This window comes from Drosophila gunungcola, chromosome 3R, assembly GCF_025200985.1.
Source record: "Drosophila gunungcola strain Sukarami chromosome 3R, Dgunungcola_SK_2, whole genome shotgun sequence".
NCBI classification, from domain to species: Eukaryota; Metazoa; Arthropoda; class Insecta; order Diptera; family Drosophilidae; genus Drosophila; species Drosophila gunungcola.
The window spans coordinates 5,243,887-5,269,016 of record NC_069139.1 but is presented as its reverse complement, the minus strand read 5'-3'; the positions used below and the strand labels follow the sequence as shown (position 1 = coordinate 5,269,016).

At 44.8% G+C, this 25,130-nt stretch overlaps 5 protein-coding genes across 7 annotated transcripts; 3 read left to right on the top strand and 2 right to left on the bottom strand.

Moving 5' to 3' along the window:
• Window positions 1-3,777: 3,777 nt before the first annotated feature.
• On the bottom strand, window positions 3,778-4,973 carry LOC128265853 (protein atonal). The gene has a single exon (XM_053002102.1). The coding sequence runs from the start codon at window positions 4,912-4,914 to the stop codon at window positions 3,967-3,969; it is 948 nt and encodes a 315-aa protein (XP_052858062.1). The 5' UTR covers window positions 4,915-4,973; the 3' UTR covers window positions 3,778-3,966.
• A 9,031-nt stretch (window positions 4,974-14,004) lies between these two features.
• Window positions 14,005-16,022, top strand: LOC128263995 (probable ATP-dependent RNA helicase DDX55 homolog). Its single transcript, XM_052999295.1, has one exon. The coding sequence runs from the start codon at window positions 14,052-14,054 to the stop codon at window positions 15,894-15,896; it is 1,845 nt and encodes a 614-aa protein (XP_052855255.1). The 5' UTR covers window positions 14,005-14,051; the 3' UTR covers window positions 15,897-16,022.
• On the bottom strand, window positions 15,990-18,940 carry LOC128263701 (DNA replication licensing factor Mcm2). The gene is made up of 2 exons (XM_052998811.1): window positions 16,691-18,940; window positions 15,990-16,622 (listed from the first exon to the last, which is right to left on the bottom strand). The coding sequence occupies exons 1-2, from the start codon at window positions 18,827-18,829 to the stop codon at window positions 16,098-16,100; spliced, it is 2,664 nt and encodes an 887-aa protein (XP_052854771.1). The 5' UTR covers window positions 18,830-18,940; the 3' UTR covers window positions 15,990-16,097.
• A 682-nt stretch (window positions 18,941-19,622) lies between these two features.
• LOC128264046 (replication protein A 70 kDa DNA-binding subunit) lies at window positions 19,623-23,475 on the top strand. Of its 3 annotated transcripts, XM_052999522.1 has the most exons (6): window positions 19,623-19,775; window positions 19,838-20,082; window positions 20,143-21,361; window positions 21,426-22,517; window positions 22,587-22,609; window positions 22,682-23,475. In XM_052999522.1, exons 1-4 carry the CDS (start codon window positions 19,740-19,742, stop codon window positions 21,735-21,737), a joined length of 1,812 nt encoding a protein of 603 aa, XP_052855482.1. In that variant the 5' UTR covers window positions 19,623-19,739; the 3' UTR covers window positions 21,738-22,517; window positions 22,587-22,609; window positions 22,682-23,475. The 3 variants fall into 3 exon arrangements, with proteins under 3 accessions (XP_052855482.1, XP_052855411.1, XP_052855325.1); XM_052999451.1 differs by lacking the exon at window positions 22,587-22,609; XM_052999365.1 differs by having other exon boundaries at window positions 22,587-23,475.
• Window positions 23,476-23,813: 338 nt separating this feature from the next.
• Window positions 23,814-24,883, top strand: LOC128266056 (replication protein A 70 kDa DNA-binding subunit-like). The gene is made up of 2 exons (XM_053002349.1): window positions 23,814-23,972; window positions 24,134-24,883. The coding sequence occupies exons 1-2, from the start codon at window positions 23,955-23,957 to the stop codon at window positions 24,821-24,823; spliced, it is 708 nt and encodes a 235-aa protein (XP_052858309.1). The 5' UTR covers window positions 23,814-23,954; the 3' UTR covers window positions 24,824-24,883.
• Window positions 24,884-25,130: the final 247 nt, after the last annotated feature.

The following is a 25,130-nucleotide window of genomic DNA, read 5'->3' as shown; positions in this document are numbered from 1 at the left end:
CATGGCTCGCCGTTGATTGATGGAAGATGCGTTGCGAATCGTTTGACTAATTGCCGCTCTTGTGGGCCAAAACTTTCCTAAACAAACGGTGACCTTTACTATAGTTCTTTCTTTTGTTTTCTTATTTTATTATTTTGACCAGGTAATCTTTCTCCATTTCCCCGCGGACCTCACACAATGCCCAATAATGGGCTGGGAAAGGGTAAGGAGAAAAAGGGGCGCGGCCGGCGTGATTTGGTGTCGCTAATTACAGACTTTGGCATTTTACGCTGTCCGTTTTATGACTTAATAATTGCATTCACTTGGCCGGACTTTGAGTTTGGCCAAAACCAATGGGATGCCGATGCCCACACACACTACCAATACTCACTTATTTCGCTGCACACGCGACTTGGGAGAAAGGTCTGGCATTAATCACCGAATCCTTGGGTTTCCTTGGGTTTCGGGCCTGATATCCTGCAATTTCGCTGGCTAAGGTTGCGCAACAATTAAAGGATCAGCGCAAAATGTTCACACAACAATGCCAAAACAAATCGGCGGAAACGGAAACTGCACTTGAGCGTAGACAAAAAAAGATACAAAGTAATGCTTGTGGTTAGGCATCTCTGAAATGAGGGAAATTGTGCCCAAAAAGGCATGAGAAAATCCATTGAATGGAAAGAAAAACATTAAAAAATGGAAGGTAAAAAAAAAATTATTTCAAATCATACCAAACCGCAATTATAAAATTTACCGAGGGTAATTGAATCTTACAATGGTTTACTATAGCTACCTGTTGCTTCAAATGTTTATTTGGTAATTTTTCACAATATATATGGCTAACTTAAAATTGAGCTATATGATGGTATTCAAAGATTAAATAAACTTTAATTGAAACCGATGTGCACTTAACGAGTCCATTTCTTAAGGACCCCAAAGCAGCCCTAAAGACCAATTCAGATGGCAATCAATGAACACGAGCTCCACAACCAAAATCCATCGGAACCATAACCCATTCAGTTCCTGCCCCATGGCGACACTAACAAGAAGTGACAAATTGATGGTGTTAAAGCTCATTAACTTACTTAACACAGATGCAGATACAGATGGAGATACTGATGCCGATGTAGATACATATGCATGCCCACTAACTACTTAAGCTTCGTATACAAAAAAGTAACCAACCTCAAAAACCTCAAAATAAAGCTCGCCAATTATCGACATGACAAATTTCGAGGCATCCATTGCCCTTGTCAGAAGGTAAAGAAAAACCCACAAAATATGCAGCCCCAGAACGGACATCGAATGCATAATAATACGTGTTAATAATGCTCAGGCAAGCTGTCTATAAATTGACAAAGACATGCAAGTTGCTGTTGCCGTTGCTGTTGCTCCTCCTGTTGCTGCTGTTTTCGATGTTGCTGCTGTGTCGGCGGCATTGCCAAAAGCCGAAAGGCCAAAACTGGGGACCAGTTGCCATTCATGAATTCTAACTAATTGTATTGGCAGGCAGTTGCAGTCTGGAAGCTGGATCTGAAATTCACAATTCGCATATTCGCATCGTATCTGTGCAGCTGCATGCAGGTGGCAGTAGCTGTTGCTAGGGAATAACGACCGATATCGGCAGGAAGAGAAGAACCCTTGGACTCCAGAATCGCACCCTTTTGTTGTCGTTTTGGTGGGGCAACGGGGCAACTTGGCAACATGGCAAGTCGGCAACCAAAACCCCGAACAACAATTTGTGTAATTGACAAATTGACGGCAGCGCTTTGTGCGGAAGCGTTCAAAGCCGTAAATTGTCGCTAACAAGAGCGACACTCCGGGGATATCGGCAGGATATCGGATGACGCTTTTATACTTCGATCGCGAATTCGCGCATACAAATATAATTGCCTGGATGGCCTGAGGAGACTCCCGCACCTCGCGACCACTAAATTAAGTCATTAACAATTTAACGAAGCCCTGTCGATGCCGCCTAACTAATTATGTGAATTTCCTTTTGATTATGAGCCCCGAAATCCGCACAACTTTTGCGCACGGCGACGCCCGAAAATGATTTTATAAAACAAACAGAAACTGCCCACGAAATCCGGTCGCTGCCACGCCCCCATCCGCGCCATCCGCCCCAGGCGCTCCAATTCCCATGCGGGAGTCGATGTCGATCGTCAGCAGTCACCAGTCGCTGTCGCTGTCGCTATCAACAAATTGGCTTCGAATCTTCCGAATGATTGACTGACTGACTGACTGACTGCCTGAGCCGAGGATCTGCTCCGCTTTCTGCTGAATGAAATGCGGCACTGGAAAAAATCGCAAATAAATCTGGCCTGACAAATATCACTTTTAAGGTTATTTAAGAAGGCATATAACTTATCGTTTGTTAAAAACAACAACTTTATACATCAATTATTAGAAATCCAAACCTAAGCTCAATGCTTAAATTAAAAATTTTCTAAGAACGTTAATTTAGGGAACTTTAAAGTGTTATTTCCATTTGATAAGTATTTTGCAAGTCTTTAAAAACAGAACATAAATTAAATAATGTTGATTTACCGTTTATGGTTTCAGGAAAAATAATTTGCACCAAATTAGAATTTGAAGGATCAATTTGAAATTATACCCTTTTAGTTTTCGACTTAAAATCGTTTTTAAAAAGTTAATGTCCTTTTTCAATAATACCTGGATTTAATCATTATATTTAAACTTTTTTCAGTGCATGTTTCGGCTTAAGGTCTTAAGCCGCTGAGGTTTATCCACCGGCAACGATCGAGGATCGAACTTCGTCTTAAACGATTTGTGAGTGGCGCTTGATTTTCGGGACTCGACTTGGACTGACTCGAACTCGGACTGAAAGTTGAAAAGGTTTTTGGGACCAAGGGACGGACACTGCATGCGACCTGCGACTGCTGAAAGCAGATCAGCCCAACACTTAACTTAATTTGGCAGCTACACTCCGGCGCGCCGTGGCGTGTAATTATTGGCATTGGCACAAAACGCTGCTTTGGGGATCGGGATTGGGATCGGAATCGGGATCGCTGGTCCTCCGCTGCGTATTTGTTATTTGTTTAAGCCAGCCAGCGCGAGGAGCCGGTCCTAATTTTGTCGAACTGTCTACAAATTGATCGCGAAGCGCCAAATCGATCACCTTCCCCCATATAATAAAGTCCAATTCACTGGGCGCGAGACGCTAAACCCTCGAAAACTGTGTGAGAATTGATGCCCCGCCGATAAGTGTGGATGTTGGAGGGGTAAAAAAACAAGCAGAACTGTTCGAAGATAAAATGATTTGGATGGCTTATTTAACTGGATGCCTTGCTGAGGTTTTCTCTTGGATGGACTGCTTTGCTTTTTATATTTATTTTGGAATTATTTCAATTTAAATTAGACACATATTCATCGCTTCCCAAGGAACGTAAGGATTGTTCCATCGAATGGACACTAGTTAAAATATTTATGGTTTTTTTAAAGAATTAATTAAACTAGATAAATATTCATAGCTTTATATGCTATGTGAATTTATGTATATTTTCTAAACAATAGTCGCCTTTACATTTTTGAACATATTTATAAGGCTCATTCAGAACTAAGATGTTAAAAGTCAAGAATATTAATAAAATGTAAAGTTGCGTTTAAAAAAAATGTAAATTCAGTAGATACAAAATTGTTTGTATTTTTCATTTGTGCAAATTAAGACATATTTTTTTTATGTGTCCCTTACCAAAAAGCGTTCTGAAAATAGAAAAGAGAGGCTAAGCAAATAAGTATACATAAAACAGTTTTTATAATTATTTTTCGCTTTTATTTTGTCTTTCTTAGTCTTAATCATTGTCTTCCATTTAGGCTAATTAACTAAACAATAAACAGCATAATACTTAAGCGGTAATTCACTACTGGGCTCCTGGCTATATACATAAAAATAGTAGTAGGTACAACATTTGGCAAGCTCCAACAATAACTGAGAATGGATGAGAATGAGGATCGGTGGGATGTCTAGCGCAGCAGATCCCCGAGGGCGGAGATGTAGGTCTGGGCCATTTGGAGGGTCTCATGCTTGGACAACTGGCGGTCGTTTCCCAGGCAGGGAAGATACTGCCGCAGGCGGTCGAAGGCCTGGTTGAGGTTCTGCATCCGGCGACGTTCGCGGGCATTGGCGGCCAATCGACGCTTCCTCTTCACCACGGGCGTGATCTGCTTGCCACGCCTCTTCTTGCCACCAGCACCTCCGGCCGAGGCATCCTGGTTCTCACCATCGGCCAGATCGAAGGACCCGTCGTTGCCCTCGAAATCCTCGCCGCCACTGAAGAGCATGAGGTCGTCATCGTCCTCCACGCTGTCGTCGAACAGGGCGGAGTTGTCAAAGTCAAAGTTCTGGAACTCCTCGGTGTAGAGATTCACTGCTGGAGCTGCTGATTCCTGTGTTTGCGAGGTGACTGATGAACTGGCAGTCGACTGACTCTTCTTGGTGTAGCTGCGCTTGGGTTTCGTGGCTGCCGGAGCAGGCACTGTCTTGCAGGTGCCCACATTGGAGGAGCCCATGACCTCCGCTGCTGGCGGAGAGGCCACCGGAATGGCCGGAACTGCTGCTGGCACCACCGTCTGCTCCATAAGCATTCCGTATTGCTGCTGGCTTTGGGCCATGTTGCAGCCGGCATTATTGTACATGGTATTGAGATCCACATACTCGGGACTCTCGGAACGATGACTGGCCGGCGAGGAGGAGATCCAGCCATCGGAGCTAGCCTGCTCGAAGCTGATGAAGCCATTGGCCGACAAGTAGTTGCTGCTGCTGGCCAAGGTGTTGCCATTGAACTGGTAGTGCGTCACACCGGGATTGTAGGCTGCCATGGGATTGAAGTAGGTCTCAGTTGCGGCTGTTTTGAAGCCCTGCAAGTCCTCGGAAGTCTTGTAGTAGTAGCGATAAATCTCACTGGACGACATGTTGCTGCTGTATTTACTACTGGTTAACTGGTTGAAAACGGTGCGAACGCTGCGATTGCTGCCGGGTTTCTGACTGCTCTCTGGTCCTTTCGCCCCTATTTATACCAGAAAACCCACCACGAGCAACAGAAGGGCCAGAACCGCAGGTAGGGCAGTCAGGTAAACGAGTTGCCTGTGAGGACAGCACGTGCCGCCCGAGTGGAACAGCCAATGGCAAATGGTGGTGAGTTGCCTGGCTCTTCGGCTACGTACTCTGCCTTACTTTACTGCGAAGAGCTTAAAATGGCGCTAGAAGACGCGGTATCAGTGCCGCCAGCATCTAAAGCCGCTAACAAGATGATTATAGGGTAACCGCTGGATGGCACAACCGGAACAGGAATATGGGCGGAAATGCAAACAGAGCTTGGCCAAACAATCGTGGCCCTAAAACGGGATTAGAGTCGACCGCAAAGTGAGGCGAAATTTGCAAAAATCCCTCTGCGATTTGTCAGCACCAAATGGCAGAGTGGGCCCCTTTACTTATGAGTTTATCTAATCTGAATCGGTATGAACTACCTGACCCTGAAAACCAGCGAAACCCTTACAAATCTACCGCCGCCTGGTCATTCGACATGCTGACCCAAAAGTCGGGGGCGGTATATCGCAATGAAAAATCTTGTTTATTACAACTTGGCAAATTTTCCAATTGATACGCTTGTTCTCGAACAAGTCCTTGAAGAGGGTAGATAGCGCCGGCTCAGCCAAAAGGCCACGCTTGACTGCATCCGAATCCCCGGGAATGACCTTCGCCGCTTGGCTAATAAGCGTGGCAGACACTAACTAAGAGTTGGGTTAACATTTTAGCGCCTCGCAATTAAAACGGATTCGTGGATTCATGGATTGAGAATTGAATTTAGTTGTAGATCCCACCGATGACACAGCAAAACGAGGCTCGCACACGGTGGTCCTTTAGATCCTTTTCGTAACGCCCCCCTTGATTCCTAATGATTCGCTGGAAATCATAATGCAATTTGTAGGAGGATGATCCTCGAATCTTTGAAGTTCCGCGCCCACCCAGTTGCTCAACAAGTAGCACGCCCCAAGGACCCGATCTGATCTTTTTTGCCGGGCAATAAAAACGCTGTCAATTAGATAAAAATGTCACACAACAAACCGCACCACGAATTTATTGGATGCGCACACACAGGTACAGTAAGTTTGACCTCTCGTCCACCCCTGAAAGTGTTCTTATGCCCGATGTACCCCGATGTCCTGATGTCCTTTGCAATTTACGAGCCAGTTGCCAGTTGCAACTGACAGTTGTTACACCTGCAAGAAATGCACGAGTATGTATGCCACATCCCCCGGATCGCAATCGCATCTTGGCTGTAAAGTTTACGCGTATCGGCATTAGCCGATGTCAAGGCATCCGCTGCATATCGATTTGGAAATTTACATTTTCATTGCTGCATACATTCATTGCGCTACACGTGCCGCCGAGTTGAGGGGGCAAAAAGGGTTATGTTTTGTTCATTCCCCGATGGTCAGCATCGGGCGCCTTGCGTGCCTGTCAGTTATCGAGTAGCTGATCGATGTGAAGGAGTGCAGACCCACATACCTCCTGAACCAGTACCTCCAATACCTCCAGTGCCTCCAGTACCTCCTCATCATTGGCATCATTACGCTGGTAACGGGTCATTTCTTTCACGTCAATATGCATAAATGCAACTTGTGCATCGAAGACGAGAGGCGATGGGAATGCAACTGATATGGAGCAGCTTCCAGAAAGCGCATGACAACGGCAATTGAATGGCAGCATATCCTTAAAAGATAACCATTGAATACCCTTAAAAACACAACACATTCACAAATATATGTTTTCTTGCTGCTTAAGCCAGAAATCACAATTCTTTTAGGTAAAGCATACAATGTAAAAACGTTTTTATATTTTTTAAAAATTATTATTGAGATATTATACTTAAAATAAATTTAATTGCAAATCAATTGTTAAGTAAATCAAAGAGTATTTAGAAACTTTTCAATGTCCTTTTCAGATAAAATACAATTATTGTTTTAGTACACTTGGTTTTATTCAGTCTTTGTTTCTCTCCATTAATAAACAAATATATTAATATTGTTTATCATCTATATTTTTTTCGCGGATTTTAAGTCGTTAATGATTATAATAGTATTTTGAGCATTGTGATATATGTGTTATGTTATATAATTAATTCGTTTTTATTCAAATTTCACACGGACATTTTTTTTATCAAATAAATTTACAAGTAACTACACTAAACCTATTTTTATACCCTTTCCCAAGGACTCTCTTTGGCATGTGGAGCGTGTAGGCGCTGGAGATGATGCCAATAAGAGGAAAGTAGGCGCACGTCAACGACTCCCATTAGCAAGTCGCTCTGGGCCGTGAAAGTGCTGTCCAGACACAGACTCAGACCCAATCCGTACATCCATTCCAATCCACCAGCTTCTGCTCGGCCCACTTATTTTTTTTGATGAAATTGAAAAATTTGTATGTTACTTATTTTATTAGCATTTAACACTCTGTCCCATTTTGCAGATGGGAGAGCGAAAAGCGAAAGGAGCAGGAGCATGCCGTGCGGCATGCCATCTTCATGTCCATTCCCATGTCCATATGCACTTCATTGTAATTCCCCCAGATCTCGATCCAACAACGTGGGTGGCCTGGCCCCAAATCGAATCCTGGCCTCGTCCTGTGTGGCATTTTGGCAATTGTCAAATTGAAAATTCATTAAAGCCAAATTAAATATGCAAATGCAAATGCAGAAGGCCCATGTGGAGGAGGAGGAGGAGCATGGTTGCCTTGTTGCCCGTTGTTTGACTTGGCTCTGCAAATATTGACCACCGATTGGGGAGGTGGAAAAAATGGGAAATATCATATGTACATATGCTCCACGGCTGCGATAAAAAGACAAGTGGAAATCAAAGCAAATACGACGGCTTCGAATGGAGGCAAACACTGGACGGGGATTGAATTGGACCTGGGAACTGGAACCTGAGACCCGGGAGCCGTTCAAAATTGTTTAAACAAATATCGCATAAATTGCACATTGTCCGGAAAAACCGGCAAATTGGTTCGGGCATGGGTTAATTCCCATGAAAATTAAAACTAGATTATACACACGTCCAGGGAGTAGAAGTCGAGTTTGGGTCGAGTCCTTGCAGCGCCCACTGTGTCATTGTTTGGGCACGCCCTCACCTCCTGTTGAGCCGGCGCTTTGTCATAGATTGCCCACTGATGGTTATCATCCAGTTGAGGGATGGCAGATCAGCTCGGTGCTCCTTATAGCATTTGTGAATAGATTGGATCGGAGCATGTCAGAGCAATTTTTGTCGCCGACTTTGATGCGGCAATTTGAACACGGCAACGATCGTTTTGTTTTGCCAACATCGGTTGGCGATCAATATCTGAGCTGATCTTTCGCAACTGACTGGCGCCAGAAGTGATCCTTTATCCCTTATCGAAACTAGAAAAATTCGCTACACATACTTTTGAGAATGATAAGTTAAGTCAGAATTTAGAATTTTTTTCTAGAACAAATACCTTTTATTAATTTCTTAATAATCACACAACATTTTTGAAGCAATATTAAGGAGTTTCTAATTTTAGTTTAACTCTGCTGATTACAATTTCGCCAAACTTCTCACTTAAATTCCCTCGTGTAGCAGCCCATTACACTAATGTAGCATGGACAAATTGATCTCTAATAAGCCAAAGAAGTTTTCTCAAACCAAAAAACAGATTCGATTTTATTAAAAGAAACAGAAAACCTTTAGTGTGGCTATCAAACATTAATTTCATGGTGCATTTTGCATCCTCATTTGGTGGCTCTTCCCTCGTTTCCGAGTCGGAAGTGGGCATCATAACCGATCGACAAATTGTGATTGCTATTGTTATAAGAGTGGGGATCGGGTCCCAGTCCCAGTCCCACGAAACCCTATCCCAGATCACGGCCAAGTGATCAATTCAAATTTGAAACACTGCTCGCTGGAACAAAGAAAACAGATGAAAACTACGCAATCACTTGAGAAAAATCAAAAAGGCTCTGAAGGACCTCGGCTGCGCTGCTTTTGGCTCCTTGGTTTCTTGGTTTCTCGGGTTCTTGGCCATGGTCGTAACCATAACAGGTGGCACGGAAGCCGCACAAAATAAAAATGATTAAAGCAATAAAAAAGAAACGAAAACGAAACTCATACACAAAAGACGGAGAAAAGGCCGCGCCAGCAATAACAACAATTTTTAATAAGATTTTTGAAAATTCTGAAACAACATTGGCGATGTCTAGGAGAGATGCTGCTTGTTCCCGTCCCCTTCAGTTGCTCAACCACTTCCGATTTCGATCCCGATCCCGATCCCGATCCTTGGGCGTCTCCCAGCAGCGGGTCAAGTGTGAGAACATTTTGCGGAAGGAAGTGGCTTGGATGAAAAATGATTGAGAAAGCGTAGGCGAAAGGCTCAAGATGACTAAGCCCGGGACACCACGTGGTCAAGATTCACTTTCGAGTACGCGAGTGACTCACTCACATGATTGCACAGAGAATTAATGCATGCACCATGAAAAAAATAGGGATAATATCATAATATAGATCGAACACCAAGAATCAAAAAAGATTTTCCTAACAGTAAGACCAAAAACCTACTTTTAAATGCAGTACAGATAATAGAATTCTTAATTAAAGAATATTTTATTTCTTTAATTAGACACCATCAGTGGAAAAGAAAACATGTTTTTGGCAATAGTCCTGATACTGTTTTTCCACCAAACAGTTTTAGTTTTCGGCCAAAAGAAATCAATATTTGGGGCATATCAATGCAGAGAATGGAGGAAATATAGAATGTTATACCTAGTTTTGCACGTAATAAAATTCTCAATTAGCTTGCATTCCAAATTAAAAATTTGTATATATAACATATATTTATTTTTAATTCAAAAATACAATTGTCAATGATGAAGGAGTATGTTAGTGTTAGATGTTAACCACCATCTCAGGGGCCTTTCCGAATTTTTTTAAGATTTTCAATATGGCATTTAAGCCCTCATTTGTTTTTCTGCCGGTTAATTAAAACCCTATTTTTGAAAACAAAAGAATGGTTTGAGAATGTTATTTTGTTAACATAGAGAGGCTAACACATTAAGGGCGCTTTTTTTTCTGTGTGAAATGGCTGAAGCTCTGAATGGTTGTGAAATTACCCAGGAATTCTCATAGCGTAATTGAGCATCTAATTTGCGGCGGCAGGCGGCAAAGCAGCAATTGCTGGAACCCTCGGCATTCCGGTCACGATCCCGCTCCCGCTCCAGTCGCACTTCATGAATGGAGGAGGCCACAATGGGCCGTCTGGAAAGTGTTTCCCTGAAAACAGACCCAGAAGGAGCACCTCGGCATGGAGAATCCCGCCGCCCATTCAGACCTCTTTTGGCCACTCGAGCGCGAAACAATTAACAAGTTCTCGTAGCAATACACAACAATTGCCATATTGTTGCACTTAAGATTTGTGCGCCGCGGAAAAGGAGAGAGTGCCGATGGGCCCAGCGAATTCCTTTGAATTCAACCCAGGACTACCGATACTGACCTCCGGGAGGAGGGGATGGGGTTCCGATCGGAGGCCACTCGCCGATCGCTGAAAGAAAACGAAAATTTATAATAATGAGGAACGGTGGCGGGCGGGGGAATATACAAAATGTAAACTAAAGATACTATTTATATGCATTATTTCGGCTGAAAAGGAAGTACCAAATTACATTTAATTAGGCGAAACAGCGAAATTCGCGTACCGTACGCGAATCGCAGATATAAATGGAGTGGGATCAGGAGCAGGAGCAGGAGTAGATGTGGATGTGGATGTGGATGTGGATGTGGATGGTCAGTCAGAAGTCAGACCGATTACCACCGAAATCCCTCGACTGGCGACTGCCTTTGGGTGAAATTCGCACGTTTAACCTTTAGGCAAACAAAATTAACAGAACAGCAAAGAACGGCAAGAGTGCACTGGAAAAAATAAGATTTACAGACATATTTTAGTAAAAAGTGTTGATATAGAAAAATGTTATCTTAATTAACTATATATATTATGTCGTTAAATAAGACAACAAATAACAGATTTGGAAATGTATTTAGGGATATAATTTATAAACTTATTTTTTAAACTTCATTGATCTTATAATATCAATTTCCAAATCTATGTTTGTCATAAAAGACATTCTTAAACATATTGTGGTCCAAAAAGTTATTCCAAATATTTTAAATCATTCAGGCTTATATTATTAATTCCTTGAGAAAGGCAATAAATTCATTACGTTTAGTTCTATTTCCAAATACCTTAACGCAATTTCTTTAGGTGCATGAGCCGCAACGATCAGCAATCGAAAACTGCGAACCTGTTGAACCCAAATGCAATTTTCATATCACTTTGATTGCTGCCCGGGATGACACGCGTGCGCCGGCTAGAGAGATGAGATAAGCTGCCGATGATCAGGGCCCGAGAGTCTGGATGAAGATGAACCGAAATTAGGGTAACAACCAACAACCAACAACGGAGGGGATGCGAGCCCAAAAAAAGCGAAACTTTCAAACGGTTTCAAGGATTTTGGCCCTCGTCTTCGGTTTTGTTTTATTTTATTTTTGTTTCACTTAATTCTGCGGAGGTCAGTTTATGATAATTCCCATTTCCCATAGGTGCCATTGCCGCATTTGGCACCTCACCTCGCACCGTCGCCGCCTGTCTGGTGTAAAACTGAAAACTGCAGTCAAGTAGCCTGGTACAAAAGAGATCGAAATTAAACACAAACACAAATCCCAGAACGGTCAGTGTGAGAAATGACTTTCTAGGAAGGATCCTCCATGCGATCCCAATCCCAATGGCCATCCCAATGCAGTAGTGCGACTGTCAACAAACCCCGATCGTGGGTAATTGATATGTTTTGCCTTGTTTTGGGTAGTGTAAAAAGTGAAATGTAAATCGTAACTGATATCGATGGACCGGGGGCAATTTCTCAACATCAGCCAGTGAAATTGAAAAATTGACAATCAGATAAGTGACTACTGTCTGCTGGAATCTGAACAGGTATTTGGTAAGTGTTTTCTAATTTGAAAATCAGTTTTCTGAGATAGAGTTTGCAGCGCTGACAGTTTCTTCTTGATCATTGGGGGAGGTCTCGTCGTTGCTAAGGTGACAATTGCATTTTATGAAAATTTGATATTTTCAACCGCAAGTGTCGCTTGTTGTTGGCTGAGTTGACCACACAGAAGCTATAACGAAGTCTAGACAGGTAGCTAAGGAGAAATTCCCAGCAAATTACGGGAATGATCAATGATCCTGGCAGAAAGTCCTTTGGTCCTTGCCATTTTCAGCAGGAAGAGGAGTTCTGGATAATTGGAACTAGAGCAAAATGTGTGAAAATCTACTAGCAGAGTAATTAGTTTAATGTTTTTCGGCGGGAACAAAGGCTCAACATGAGGCAAGAAATTCTTTAAATTAACTCCAAGAGAAATGGAAGCAGTGGTAGGACAAAGAAATCAAACTCATAATTAGCATAATTACAAACGATCGTACCGACGCCAGGACAAATTCCCAGACGGGAATATATCTGAATCTCAGCTCGACGATCGCTCTATTTCGGTTTCCAGAAATTCGTGGAATTATTTGATAAATTGACCAGAAACTCGTGTCTGACTTAACGCCCTCGCAGCAGTGAAAGATGAAGGCCAGAAGGGGTTAATTACCTCGGGGCTCGTCCTCAGGGAAAGCAGGATAATTTCCCTGGCCCTATTCTATCACGTGTCTATATATATAGCCATTCAGCGGAGTGAGTCGAGCGAACAACTTTAATTGCCCCAATTCAAAAAGGGGATGCGTTGGCGTTGACCACAATCCTTCTCCCGGCCTGTTTGCACTGCATTCACAAGCCCATACATTTGATACAGATATACTACACAGCGATGCAGGGGCACAAATATAAACAATAATCAATCTCTTCAAGGGTTGGGCAAACAAGAAAAATAAAAACACACAAAGAGCCCAGCAAGGACATGCTTATGAGAACGGCGGGAGCAAGCTAGGATTTGAAGGCGTTCTTGAATTGATTATTCCTTTGGGTACAAAAGAAATCAAATATAAAAGGAATCCTCTAATTTAATACATATTTATGAGGGAAATAGATCAATGCCAATGCGATCTCTATCCCCAGAGTGACCTTCTACTCTTTCACTTTGCTGTTTAGGGTTATTGTTAGTCTGGATTTTTAAGTAACTGAATTGTTTTCCAATATTCACAATATTTATTATTCAGATTTGTATAAAACAAGTCTTTTTTATTTAAGACTTATTATCATTACGGTCCCTGGCTTAACTATTGGCAATACATTTTTAAAACCACGCTTTTCAACTCAGCTGGGCCACCATGATCCCTCGGCCTAACTGTTCAGCGTTTTTTTTGCCTCCACTTGGCCACAAGTTAATTTTTAAACGCTTCATTAACTTTTGGCCACACGCGTTCCAAACTTTTTCCTCTTTTCATTCCCCTTTCGGGACTCGGCTCGAGTTCGTCTGACGCGCGTCTGCCAAGGCGGTCGGTCGTTTAGCCTGTTGGTCCGGTCTAAACACCTCGACCTCCACTCCTCGCCACGATTTCCCCCGCTGTCGCTATACCATTTTGTTGACGAAATGAAACAAAAAAAAGGAACACTTTTTACTTCCGATTTTTTTTCGCTTTATTGGCTGGCATCAATATTTTGGAAATGCATCGTCAGGCGACAGATGGCACACGCTTTTTTCGGATGATTTGGAATCCATACAAGCAACCGAACAACAAACAGCGTGTGTGGCTCCTGTTTTTTGTGGCCCTCGTGGGTGGGTGCAATAGAAATGCGAGTGAAAGCGGCGGCAGCTGGTGTTGGAGATGCAGGCGCAAATGTCAAGGCTGTGCACACATTTTTTTGTATTTATGGACTATGAAGTGTATATTTGAATTTCGATAGCATGGCGCGAATGATGATCAGAATTTGTGCTGGCAGTGCTTTTCATATGGCGCGCGTTGCCACCCTTTTGAATTGAAACGGGTACATTTAAAATGAACGAAATGGTCACACTGCGGCGCACATGTTTTTGTTGACAAACTCGCCATGTCTCGCAAAAAATGGACTTCGCTGGACAAACCGCCGCTCTCGGACGCAGTGCTTCAGGTGGTGCAGAGTTTCGGCTTCCAGCAGATGACGCCTGTGCAGACGGCGGCCATTCCGCTTCTACTGGCCCGCAAAGATGTCTCCGCGGAGGCGGTAACGGGAAGTGGGAAAACGCTGGCCTTCCTCGTGCCCCTGCTGGAAATCCTCCAGAGACGCCACAAGGAGACTCCGTGGGGCCCTAAAGAGATCGGAGCCCTCATCATCTCGCCCACCCGAGAACTGGCTCGACAGATATCCGAAGTGCTGGCCCAATTTCTGGAGCACGAGGACCTAGAGCACCTGAACCAACAGTTGATTGTGGGCGGCAACAGCATAGAGGAGGATATAGCCACGCTGCGGAAGGAGACACCCTGCATTCTGGTGTGCACGCCCGGTCGGCTGGAGGATCTCTTCCAGCGCAAAGGAGATGATCTGAATCTGGCTGCCCGGGTGAAGAGCCTGGAGTTTTTGGTTCTGGACGAAGCCGATCGCCTGCTGGACTTGGGATTCAAGACGAGTGTTAACAACATTCTAGGCTACCTGCCCAGGCAGCGACGAACTGGACTCTTCTCCGCCACCCAGACCACCGAGGTCACGGACTTAATTCGTGCTGGCTTGCGAAATCCTGTCCTGGTATCCGTGAAAGAGAAGGCCTCCGTGAACACGCCCGCCCGCCTGCAGAACTTCTACCGAATTGTGGAGCCGGAACGAAAGTTTCTGGCCCTGCTAGAGTTCCTCGGCTCGCCTGCCACCCGAACCGGGAAGGTGATGGTCTTCTTTCCCACCTGCGCCTGCGTAGAGTATTGGGCGGAAGCCTTGCCGCCACTCCTACCCAAGCGCACAGTGCTGGGAATCCATGGAAAGATGAAGAACAAGCGGGCCAATGTGGTGGAGAAGTTCCGCAACGAACCGCAGGCAGTGCTCCTCTGCACGGACGTCCTGGCGCGTGGCTTGGACGTGCCCGAGATCGAGTGGGTGGTGCAATGGGATCCGCCTTCGACTGCCTCCAGCTTTGTGCATCGCGTGGGACGCACTGCTCGACAGGGCAACGAGGGCAACGCCCTGGTCTTCCTGCTGCCCAGCGAGGATGCCTATGTGCACTTTCTGAAGATCAACCAGAAAGTGGAGCTGAATGAACTGCCTGCTGAAGAGGCGGAGGATTTCCCCGAGAAGAAGGAACTGCGAGCTGTTTTGGATCAACTGCATCGGCTGCAGGCGGCGGACAAGGGGGTATATGATAAGGGAATGCGCGCTTTTGTTTCCCATGTGAGAGCTTACAGCAAACACGAATGCAGTGCCATTCTCAGGCTAAAAGATCTGGATCTGGGTAGGATGGCCACTGCCTACGGCCTGCTGCAACTACCTCGCATGCCGGAACTGAAGAACTACAAGGAAGGCGGCTATGTGGCACCCAGCTTCGAGGTGGATCTCACCAAGCTCACCTACAAGAACGCCCAGAAGGAGCAAGTGCGACAGAAGAAAATGCAAACGTACGAGGAAACAGGCAGCTGGCCGGGTCAAAAGCAGCACAAGAAGCGCGTCGAGTCCTGGGATCAGACCAAGAAGGCCAAGCTGGATGCCAAGTCCAAGAAGGAGCTGCGCAAGGCCAAGAAGCAGCGAAAGAAAGCGGCGGAGGCAGAGGCGGTCGCCTCGGGTCCTGGGAAGGGAAAGAAAAGGCAGCAGTTCAGCCAGGAGGATCTAGATGAACTGGCCACCGATATTCGGCTCTTCAAACGACTCAAAAAGAACAAGATCAGCGAGGAGGAATTCGACAAGGCAATGGGAATCGAGGGCGACAATGAGTGACCTTCATCTGGGGTTGATGTTTATGTACAATTAAAACTTTGTTAAGCAAGTAATTGGCATTTAACACTTTTCTATCAAAACAAGAACAAAAAGTTCTTTAAAAATACATAAGTATATCAAACTTTATTAGACCGAAAATGGAGGTAACAAAACGTGGATGTGAAGACTACAACTAAATGAGATGGAATAGGGAACTGAAACTTAAGCTGTGTTGCCATCGACCACAATTTGGAGGATGATCCGCCGCTTGGGGTCGTAAGAGAAGCCGTTGGTGCGGAACAGATCTGAATCGTAAAAGGGTTTTAGATTCACGATGTCCAGTTGCTTGGCACGCTCGAGCAGATCGCGCTCCATGATCTCCACGTGCGTGGCGCCCGGTCCATCCTTGCACCGGATGTAGGCCAGCTGATCCAGCGTCAACTGCCGCAGAATAAAGAAGAGCAGCTCGGAGTGGTCCTTCTGGAAGGACAGGTACTTCTGGAATGTGCTGCGCATCTTCTTCATCACGCTGAACTTCTGCGCCTCGATGAAGCTCTCGAGCATCATGCGAATGGCCATGCTGACATCTGCCTCCATCACGTTTTCGCGCAGATGCATGCGAGCATGAGCCTCGGACATACGGATCACGCTCTCGATATGACGCACAGTAATGGGCAGCGAGCCGGTGGCAAAGGACTCCTGGCGCAGCTGCGCGTACATCTTGGCGATCTTGTCCTCGTCGATGTTCTGCATAAATTGAATGCAAATCCATTTAAATTGTGATTCAAATTGTTAAATTCTAATCGTGGACTTACCGTAAGTTTGGGCCGAATGTTCTCCTTGGCATACACGATATATTGTCGCAGCAGATCCTGCGGTATCTCTTCCACCGTCTTCAGCTGCGGCTCCTCCAACTCCGGCTGCTCCTCCTCGCTGGGATGATGCTTCATGTGCGAGTGCACCACGAATTTGGCCAACTGCTGATCCTGCATGGGATCAAACTCGTCCTTGACCACGCACAAGACATCAAAACGGGACAGGATTGGCTCCGAGAGATTCACGTTCTCCGAGAAGGTCATGGAGGGATCGTAGCGCCCGCCAATGGGGTTGGCAGCAGCTATGACGGTGCAACGAGCCTGGAGCGAGGTAACAATACCCGCCTTGGAAATGGAGATGGACTGCTGCTCCATGGCCTCGTGAATGGAGGTTCGATCCTGGTCGTTCATCTTGTCGAACTCATCGATGAGGCAGACTCCCTGATCGGCCAGCACCAGGGCACCCGCCTCCAATGTCCACTCCCGGGAAACAGGATTCCGGCGCACATAGGCCGTGAGACCCACTGCACTTGCTCCCTGTCCGGTGGTAAAAACTGCTCGGGGCGCAACCTTTTCGATGTACTTGAGGAACTGCGACTTGGCAGTGCCAGGATCTCCGCAGATCAGCAGGTTAATATCACCCCTGACCTTGTGCTTCTCGCCGGGATTCTTGGACTCGCCTCCAAAGAGGGCCAAGGCCAGAGCCCGCTTGATATAGTCGTGACCGTAGATAGAAGGCGCCATGGAGGCCACAACGCGCTCAACGATGCGCGGATCCTTGCTCAGTTTCTGAATGGTGGCTATGTCCTCGTCCGTGAGCGACTGCACCACCTGCTTGGAGTCCTTGACAACCACATGGTTGGCAATAATCACGGTGGCAAAAACTGGGAATCCCTGATCTGTGTTCAGCGAGCCATCGTAGTTGTTGGTGTAGATGCCAGTGACCTCCAGTTCATCGCCTGGTTTGCACTGATCGCACAAATCGGACAGCAGGATGACATCCTTGCTGCGAGGTATGCGTCCAGCTGGAATCCTGCCCGGCGACTCCTGCAGCGTGACCTTCTGGTAGTTGCGGTACAGCGTCTGCTCCATGTTGATGGAGAAGGGACCGGTGCTCTGACACTCTGGACAGGAACCGGGCTTGACCTCCGTGTTCTGCGACTGGACAAATGGGCCCAGCACATAGCCGCACTTCACACAGTCGTACTTGATCACAGACAGCTGGGGCAGGACACCCGTAGTGGCAGTGACCACACCCAAGGTGCGAACCAACTGATTCAGATGCAGTTTCCTGAATGTGCGTAGCTCCTCGATCAGGGGCAGTTCCGAGATGCGAACGTGGATCTCGGTGGTGACTCGTTCGTAGGTGGGAAAGATGGAGAGCACCATGTCCTTGGCCACCTTGTCGAAGATCTCGAGCATCTGGAAGGGAGCCTCGGGCAGGAAGTAGGCCAGCACGTGCTCCTTGTTGGCCAGATCCGTGTAGGAGACCACGAACGAGGACATGTTCTGCTCGCACATCCGCCGGATGCGATCACGGTAGGTGTAGGCGCCCCGTTCGTCCACGAACGTCCTCAGGAAGGACTGGAAGCGATTGGCGATCTCAGTGCGGGGTCCCAGCATACTGACCCACTCCTTGGTCGAGTGCCCCTTGGTGTCCTCCAGATTTTCAATGGATTCCACCATCTCAGTGTCCTCCACCTCGCCGACGGCCGCCTTCTCGCCCGCCCGCCTCTTGGCCCGGGGTCCCACATCGTCCTCGTCATCGGATTGCCCGAACCCAAGATCCCGGTCGTCGCGATGGATTCCTGCGGCCCGGTCGCGTCGCCGCATCTCCGACTCGGCGGCAAAGCGGTCGCCCTGTGACATCTCCGAGAAGTCATCCTCGTCGTCTAGCATCGCCGGGTCGTAGTGATCCAGCTCCGGCATGGGACGATAGTCGTTCTCCATGTTGTCCCCGAACAGCTCCTCGCCATCCTCCTCCTCGACCTCATCGCGCACCGTCTGATCGCCCAAGATCTCGTCCTCGTTTTCAAACGGTTCGAAATCGCCCACCGGCGACGTCATTGCCGCTCGGAGATCGCGGCGTTCGGCGGCATCACTGGGCGTGTTTGGCGGCGGTGAACTGGGGTTGTCCATGTCCTGCGTCTGTTGTCCTTGGCGTTTGTTTGGAATCTGCTCTTTTTTTTTGCACCGATCTTGTTGTGGCGACGCGTGCGAAATGCGCGGGAAAAAGTGTTGCAAAGCGAACCAATTCAGGGCTGCAGGCACGGTAGTTTCAATGCAAAAAAGCAGTGCTTGAAAATGCTGTTGGGTTGACTACTGCAGTACTCATTGGCTAATAATAACAATTAATACACACAATACAAAGCAGTATATATGATTAACAATTTAAAAACATTATTGAACTTAATAGGGTTTTAATATATACAGACTCTTTCGTTAGTAAACTTAGTTTTTCAGTTTAACAACGTATAATCACAAGCATTTTTTAATGAAAATTATTGAGGATAATTATATGTATTCTATTTAACATTATACAGAATGACAACATTACCGTGGACTAAATATGTGCACGATAATTTTAGATTAAATAATGATTATTTGCACTTTTACCAATTTCTTTAAAATTGTAATACTTAATAATCAGGGGTTACCAGAAATTTTTTTGGTTGTGAATTTTAATTTACATCACATGTATATTTAAACAAAATTTCAACCCAATAGATTTCTGTGTCACAGTCGACTAAAAATTAAATGTGAAAATAATAAAAACAATTTTATTCCGCGTAAACATAAATTTATTAGACACTGAGGATATAACTAATTGTTGTTACCAAACGTAGCTATCATATATTAACTAATGTCTACTGTACTGCCCTGGTATGCAGCTCCGTGTGGAACGGAATTGGAACTAGTTCCGTTCACCACTGATTCAAAAATTCCGAAGCAGCCCTTCCCGCCTCTTCTGGCATTAGTTTGCTCCCAGCCCTCGACGCACGAATAAGAATTACTTGTGAAATTTGCGAATTGTTTTCTAAAAATCAAAATGGTCCTGGCAACTTTATCCGCGGGTGTTATTGCTGTGAGTATGCCAGACTGAAGTCTAAAAATAAGTTTGCTAATACCTCAAACTACCGGGCGCAGCGCATTATGCATGGCGAGGTTGTCGACAAGCCGGTGCTGCAGATCCTGGCGATCAAGAAAATCAACAGCACTGCGGATGCGGAGCGCTACCGCATCCTGATCTCAGACGGCAAGTACTTCAACAGCTATGCTATGCTGGCCAGCCAGCTGAACGTGATGCAGCACAATGGAGAGCTGGACGAGTTCACCATCGTGCAGCTGGACAAGTATGTGACCTCCATGGTGGGCAAGGACGGAGCTGGCAAGTGAGTGGATGGTTAAACTTACGGGTGTTCGATATTATAGTAACCCAATCTTCATATTAGGCGTGTTCTCATCATATCCGAGTTGACTGTCCTTAATCCCGGTGCCGAGGTGAAAGCCAAAATTGGCGAACCCGTGACTTACGAGAATGCCGCCAAGCAGGACCTGGCGCCCAAGCCGGCCAAATCTACTTCTCAGCCCGTTGCCAAAAAGGAACCAGCCTACAACAACAACAATAATAATGTAACAATGAATTCCTCGATTAACAGTGGCATGACCCATCCGATTTCCAGCCTGAGTCCCTACCAAAACAAGTGGGTGATCAAGGCACGCGTCACCTCCAAGTCGACTATTCGCACCTGGAGCAATCCCCGCGGCGAGGGCAAGCTCTTCAGTATGGATCTAATGGATGAATCGGGCGAAATTCGTGCTACGGCCTTTAAGGAGCAGTGCGACAAGTTCTACGACCTCATCCAAGTGGACAGCGTCTACTATATTTCTAAGTGCCAGTTGAAACCGGCCAACAAACAATACTCGACGTTGAACAACGCCTACGAGATGACCTTCTCCGGCGAAACGGTTGTCCAGTTGTGCGAGGATGCCGACGACGATCCCATTCCGGGAATTAAGTACAACCTAATTCCCATTTCCGAGGTGTCCGGGATGGAGAACAAGGCATCGGTGGATACTATTGGCATTTGCAAGGAGGTGGGCGAGGTGCAGTCTTTCGTTTCCCGCTCCACAAACAAGGAGTTTACGAAGAGGGACATTACGCTGGTTGACATGAGCAACTCGGCCATCAGTCTCACACTGTGGGGCGACGAAGCCGTCAACTTTGACGGCCATGTGCAACCTGTGATTCTGGTCAAGGGATCGCGCATCAACGAGTTTAATGGCGGCAAGTCCTTGAGCCTCGGCGGTGGTTCCATTATGAAAATTAACCCAGACATCCCCGAGGCTCACAAATTGCGCGGCTGGTTCGACAACGGAGGTGGTGACAATATCGCCAACATGGTCTCGGCCCGAACTGGCGCAGGTAACTTCTCCGCCGACTGGATGACTCTGAAGGATGCGCGGGCTCGCAATCTCGGCAGCGGCGATAAGCCCGACTACTTCCAGTGCAAGGCAGTGGTGCACATCGTCAAGCAGGAGAATTCCTTCTACCGCGCCTGCCCCCAGAGCGAATGCAACAAGAAGGTCGTTGACGAGGGCAACGATCAGTACCGCTGCGAGAAATGCAATGCACTGTATCCCAACTTTAAGTACCGCCTGCTTATCAACGTGAGTATGCGCAGGATAAAATCAATTGGCTTGAAATACTTAAAACTAATATATTTTTCTACAGATGAGCATCGGCGACTGGACTTCCAACCGCTGGGTCAGCAGCTTCAATGAGGTTGGCGAGCAGCTTCTCGGACATTCTTCGCAGGAAGTTGGCGAGGCCCTTGAGAACGATCCAGCCAAGGCCGAGCAGATATTCTCCGCCCTCAACTTCACTTCGCACATCTTTAAGCTGCGCTGCAAGAACGAGGTTTACGGCGACATGACCCGCAACAAGCTCACTGTTCAATCCGTGGCCCCCATCAATCACAAGGAGTATAACAAGCACTTGCTTAAGGAGTTGCAGGAGCTCACTGGCATTGGCTCTTCCAACTAATTTCCATGTGCAGCTCACTTGCACACATATACCATAAGCTATGAAAATAAGCTGTTCATTAAATTACCTAAGTTAATTCAAAACATTGTGAATTGGGTCTTATCTCAGACACTTTTCTGTTCTAAACCGATTTATATATACTCTTCATCGCGGATTTGTTATTGTGAAAACCATTGAATTATAGCATGATAAAATAAGTTTCTAAGCATGTATTTTTTTATTCGCTTGTCAAAGTCCTTAAAATGTCATGGGAAGACACATTTTGGAAAGTCGAAACTTAAAAGGGTTTTCCAAGCTTAATTCAAGCCAACCTGCAACCTTAGAACATACAATTGTTAAGTTTGCTTGTGCCATTACAAATATATTAATCTTTAGAATATATACGCGATGTTCTTATGTGTGTATATTCTTTTCTTATGAGAGTAAAGCTTTCAAAGCTTTACTAGCTCAAAAGTTGACAGATTCAGTTTAGTAAGATACAAATTTGAAAACTAACTGAATCATTGTGTAGCTAAACATTATTTTTTATTCACTTGCTCAGCTGTTGTTTAGTTTTGATTTTTGTTGATTCGTATTCCCGCCAAAATTGAATCAGCCAATCCGTGCTCGTGTATTGATAAGAATTGTCGTCCGTTTGGCTATTTAAGCAGACGCTGACAAGTGTTTGATTGCATTCATTGTTTAATGGTCGCTGCACTAAGTATACGCTCCAAATTTTCCATTTAGTCCATACGATAATTGAAAAAAATTGTTCTTAAAATGAACCCAATTGAAATTACTGTAAGTAAAAGATATGCACAATTACGACACATTAAGATTATTTATTAATAATTTAATTCGATTTGGCAGCCAAAAAATAACAAGATATCAATGTACATATCTCAACCGGAAACGATTTTATGAGTTTAACTTATTAATGTACATACATTTTTGGGGATTCCCAGCCTATTTCCAGTTTGATATCAACGCAGCTTGAGAATCCAACCATAAGAGTCCGCGTTACATGGAAGTCTGAGATCACACTCTGGCAGTCTCTTTTCAGAAATGGAATAATCTTCCATATGCATTTGCTGGATGAATCAGGCCAAGTTACTGGAGTTTTATTTGATTGGGAGTGCGCAATGTTTTATGATCAGATTGAAGTAGGAAACGTATACGTTTTCTCTAATTTTGTTGAGAAAGACGAAGTGAGGTTCAGAGTTCTGGATCACACCCGTCAAATTGGATTCGGTTTTTATACAGTTGTTCAACCAATTGCCGATGTTCCAGAAATTTCCAAAATCAAGTATGAATTCGTGCCGCTTTCAAAGATTTCTACAAAGCCGGATGGGGATCCAGTCGACGCAATTGGAATCTGCACTGAGGTGCGTGGTGTAGAAAACCGAGGAGGTAATATAATTCGAGAACTTTTGCTTGTGGACGCCGACTACCAGAAAATCATGTTAAATCTGTGGGAAAAGACCGCCGAAAAATTTGAGGGTGCTGTTGGGGATGTGATCGTGGTCAAAGGAGCACGTGTCCTAGAACATAACAACGAAAAAAAAATGAACGCCAGCTGGTACACCATGATGCAGATCAATCCTGAAATTCCAGAGGCCATTGAAATGCGAGAATGGTACGGAAATAAACAAGAAATTGTTTAATATTGTAAGCATGTATAGAATATAATAACCCAGACACTGTTTGATAAACAGCTACTTACATACTTGTGCAATAAATAAATTGAAAATTTATAAAATGAGGTGCATTTTAAATTCTAATGGTGACACAAGAAAGTATTTTTGAGCTCGTTCATGTGTCTCAAAACCTCACATTCACTACCTTCTCACTTTCTGTAGCGATCCAAACATTGGAAAATTATACTTTATATAACAAATGAATTTTCTATATTTGGATTTACAGTCACGTCTGTACGAATGTGAATACCGGTAAGTCGCTTTATCGTCGATCAAAATGTTCTTAGTCTTAGTGCCGACCACAGTTAAAAAGTTATAATCTGCAACCTACACATACGCTATGCCTTTGGTTGGATGGGAGCAACTATAGTATATATGAATAAAAAGCTTTGCTAGCTAAAAAGTTTACTGATTGGGTTAGTCATACACAAATCGGGAACCGGAGTGCATTAAACTAATTTGTTTAAACTTTGCGTTCCTTTACCTTCCGATTAATGTGAAAACAGATATCAGTTTTACTCCATACGGAAAAATTACAAAAATGGACCCAGAAATTACGGTAAGTATATACATATATATATTTCCAGATTTAGAAAAGACGTATATAAAGGTGATACTTTTTTGCCAAGCTTAAATCAACAAACATTCACAAGGAACGTTGATATACATAAGTAACACAAAATTTCTATCTAATTATTGTACTTTTTCCTGGCTATGCAGCCCATTTCCATTCTGCAGCCATTCCGAATTTCATCCATAAGAGCCAGGGTTTCCTACAAGACAGAGATAACCCCCTGGAATAATGGTGACAAAGATGGGAAAATCTTTCTTATCAATTTGATAGACAAATCTGGTGAAATTACTGCCCTTGTGTTTAACGATCTGTGCATGAAGTTCTACCGCCAGATTCAGGCAGGCTGCGTATACGTGTTCTCCAATGTAGAGGCAAGGCCAGCGCATGACAAGTACAAAGTGCTGGGTAACAGCCTCCAGATTTTGTTCCTGGATAATACAGTTATACAGCTGGATAATACAGTTTTACAACTGCAGATTCCCCAAACAAAATATAACTTCGTCGATCTTTCCACGGTTTCTAAAATTCGGGACGGGGAACCAGTCGACGTAATTGGAATCTGCACTAATGCGCCTGATTATGAACACCGTCGAAATCATACAATTCGAGAAATTGTGCTTTTGGACCCTGACTACCAGGAAGTCATGTTAAATCTGTGGGAAGAGGGGGCCGTTAACTTTGATGGTGATGTTGACGATGTGATCGTGGTCAAAGGAGCGCGTGTCCGGGAACATAACAACGAAAAAAAACTGAACGCCGGCTGGTACTCCATGGTGCAGATCAATCCTGATATTCCAGATGCCATCGGAATGCGAAAATGGTACGAAAATCAATAAGAAATCTCTAATATATTGTTAATTGTTATGTTTGCTAAATATATACTGAAACATAATTTATCTAAGCCCCGTAGTTATTCTTGTGTGTTGTGTGTTTTAAATTCTTGCTTTTAGATCTTCAATTAACCTTTATTTCCGGCAATGTAATACAGTTAGACCAGAAAAAAAAAAAATATTGTTATTAGTCTTACGCGCTCTTAAATGCATTGCCTCTCAGAGGCTATAAAAAGGCTTGAATCTGAATATACAAAAGCTTTGGTTGAGAAATTCTTAACTTCGATGTCCGTTCAAGCTACTGATAGAATTT

Excerpts from the sequence above, each read along its gene's own strand:
- LOC128265853 (XM_053002102.1), bottom strand. The coding sequence starts at position 4,914 with ATGTCGTCCAGTGAGATTTATCGCTACTACTACAAGACTTCCGAGGAC.
- LOC128263995 (XM_052999295.1), top strand. The coding sequence starts at position 14,052 with ATGTCTCGCAAAAAATGGACTTCGCTGGACAAACCGCCGCTCTCGGAC.
- LOC128263701 (XM_052998811.1), bottom strand. The coding sequence starts at position 18,829 with ATGGACAACCCCAGTTCACCGCCGCCAAACACGCCCAGTGATGCCGCC. Across the intron at positions 16,623-16,690 it reads ACATTCGGCCCAAACTTACG|AACATCGACGAGGACAAGAT; the intron begins GTAAGTCCACGA and ends CAATTTATGCAG.
- LOC128264046 (XM_052999451.1), top strand. The coding sequence starts at position 19,740 with ATGGTCCTGGCAACTTTATCCGCGGGTGTTATTGCT. Across the intron at positions 19,776-19,837 it reads TATCCGCGGGTGTTATTGCT|CGCATTATGCATGGCGAGGT; the intron begins GTGAGTATGCCA and ends TACCGGGCGCAG. Across the intron at positions 20,083-20,142 it reads GGCAAGGACGGAGCTGGCAA|GCGTGTTCTCATCATATCCG; the intron begins GTGAGTGGATGG and ends TCTTCATATTAG.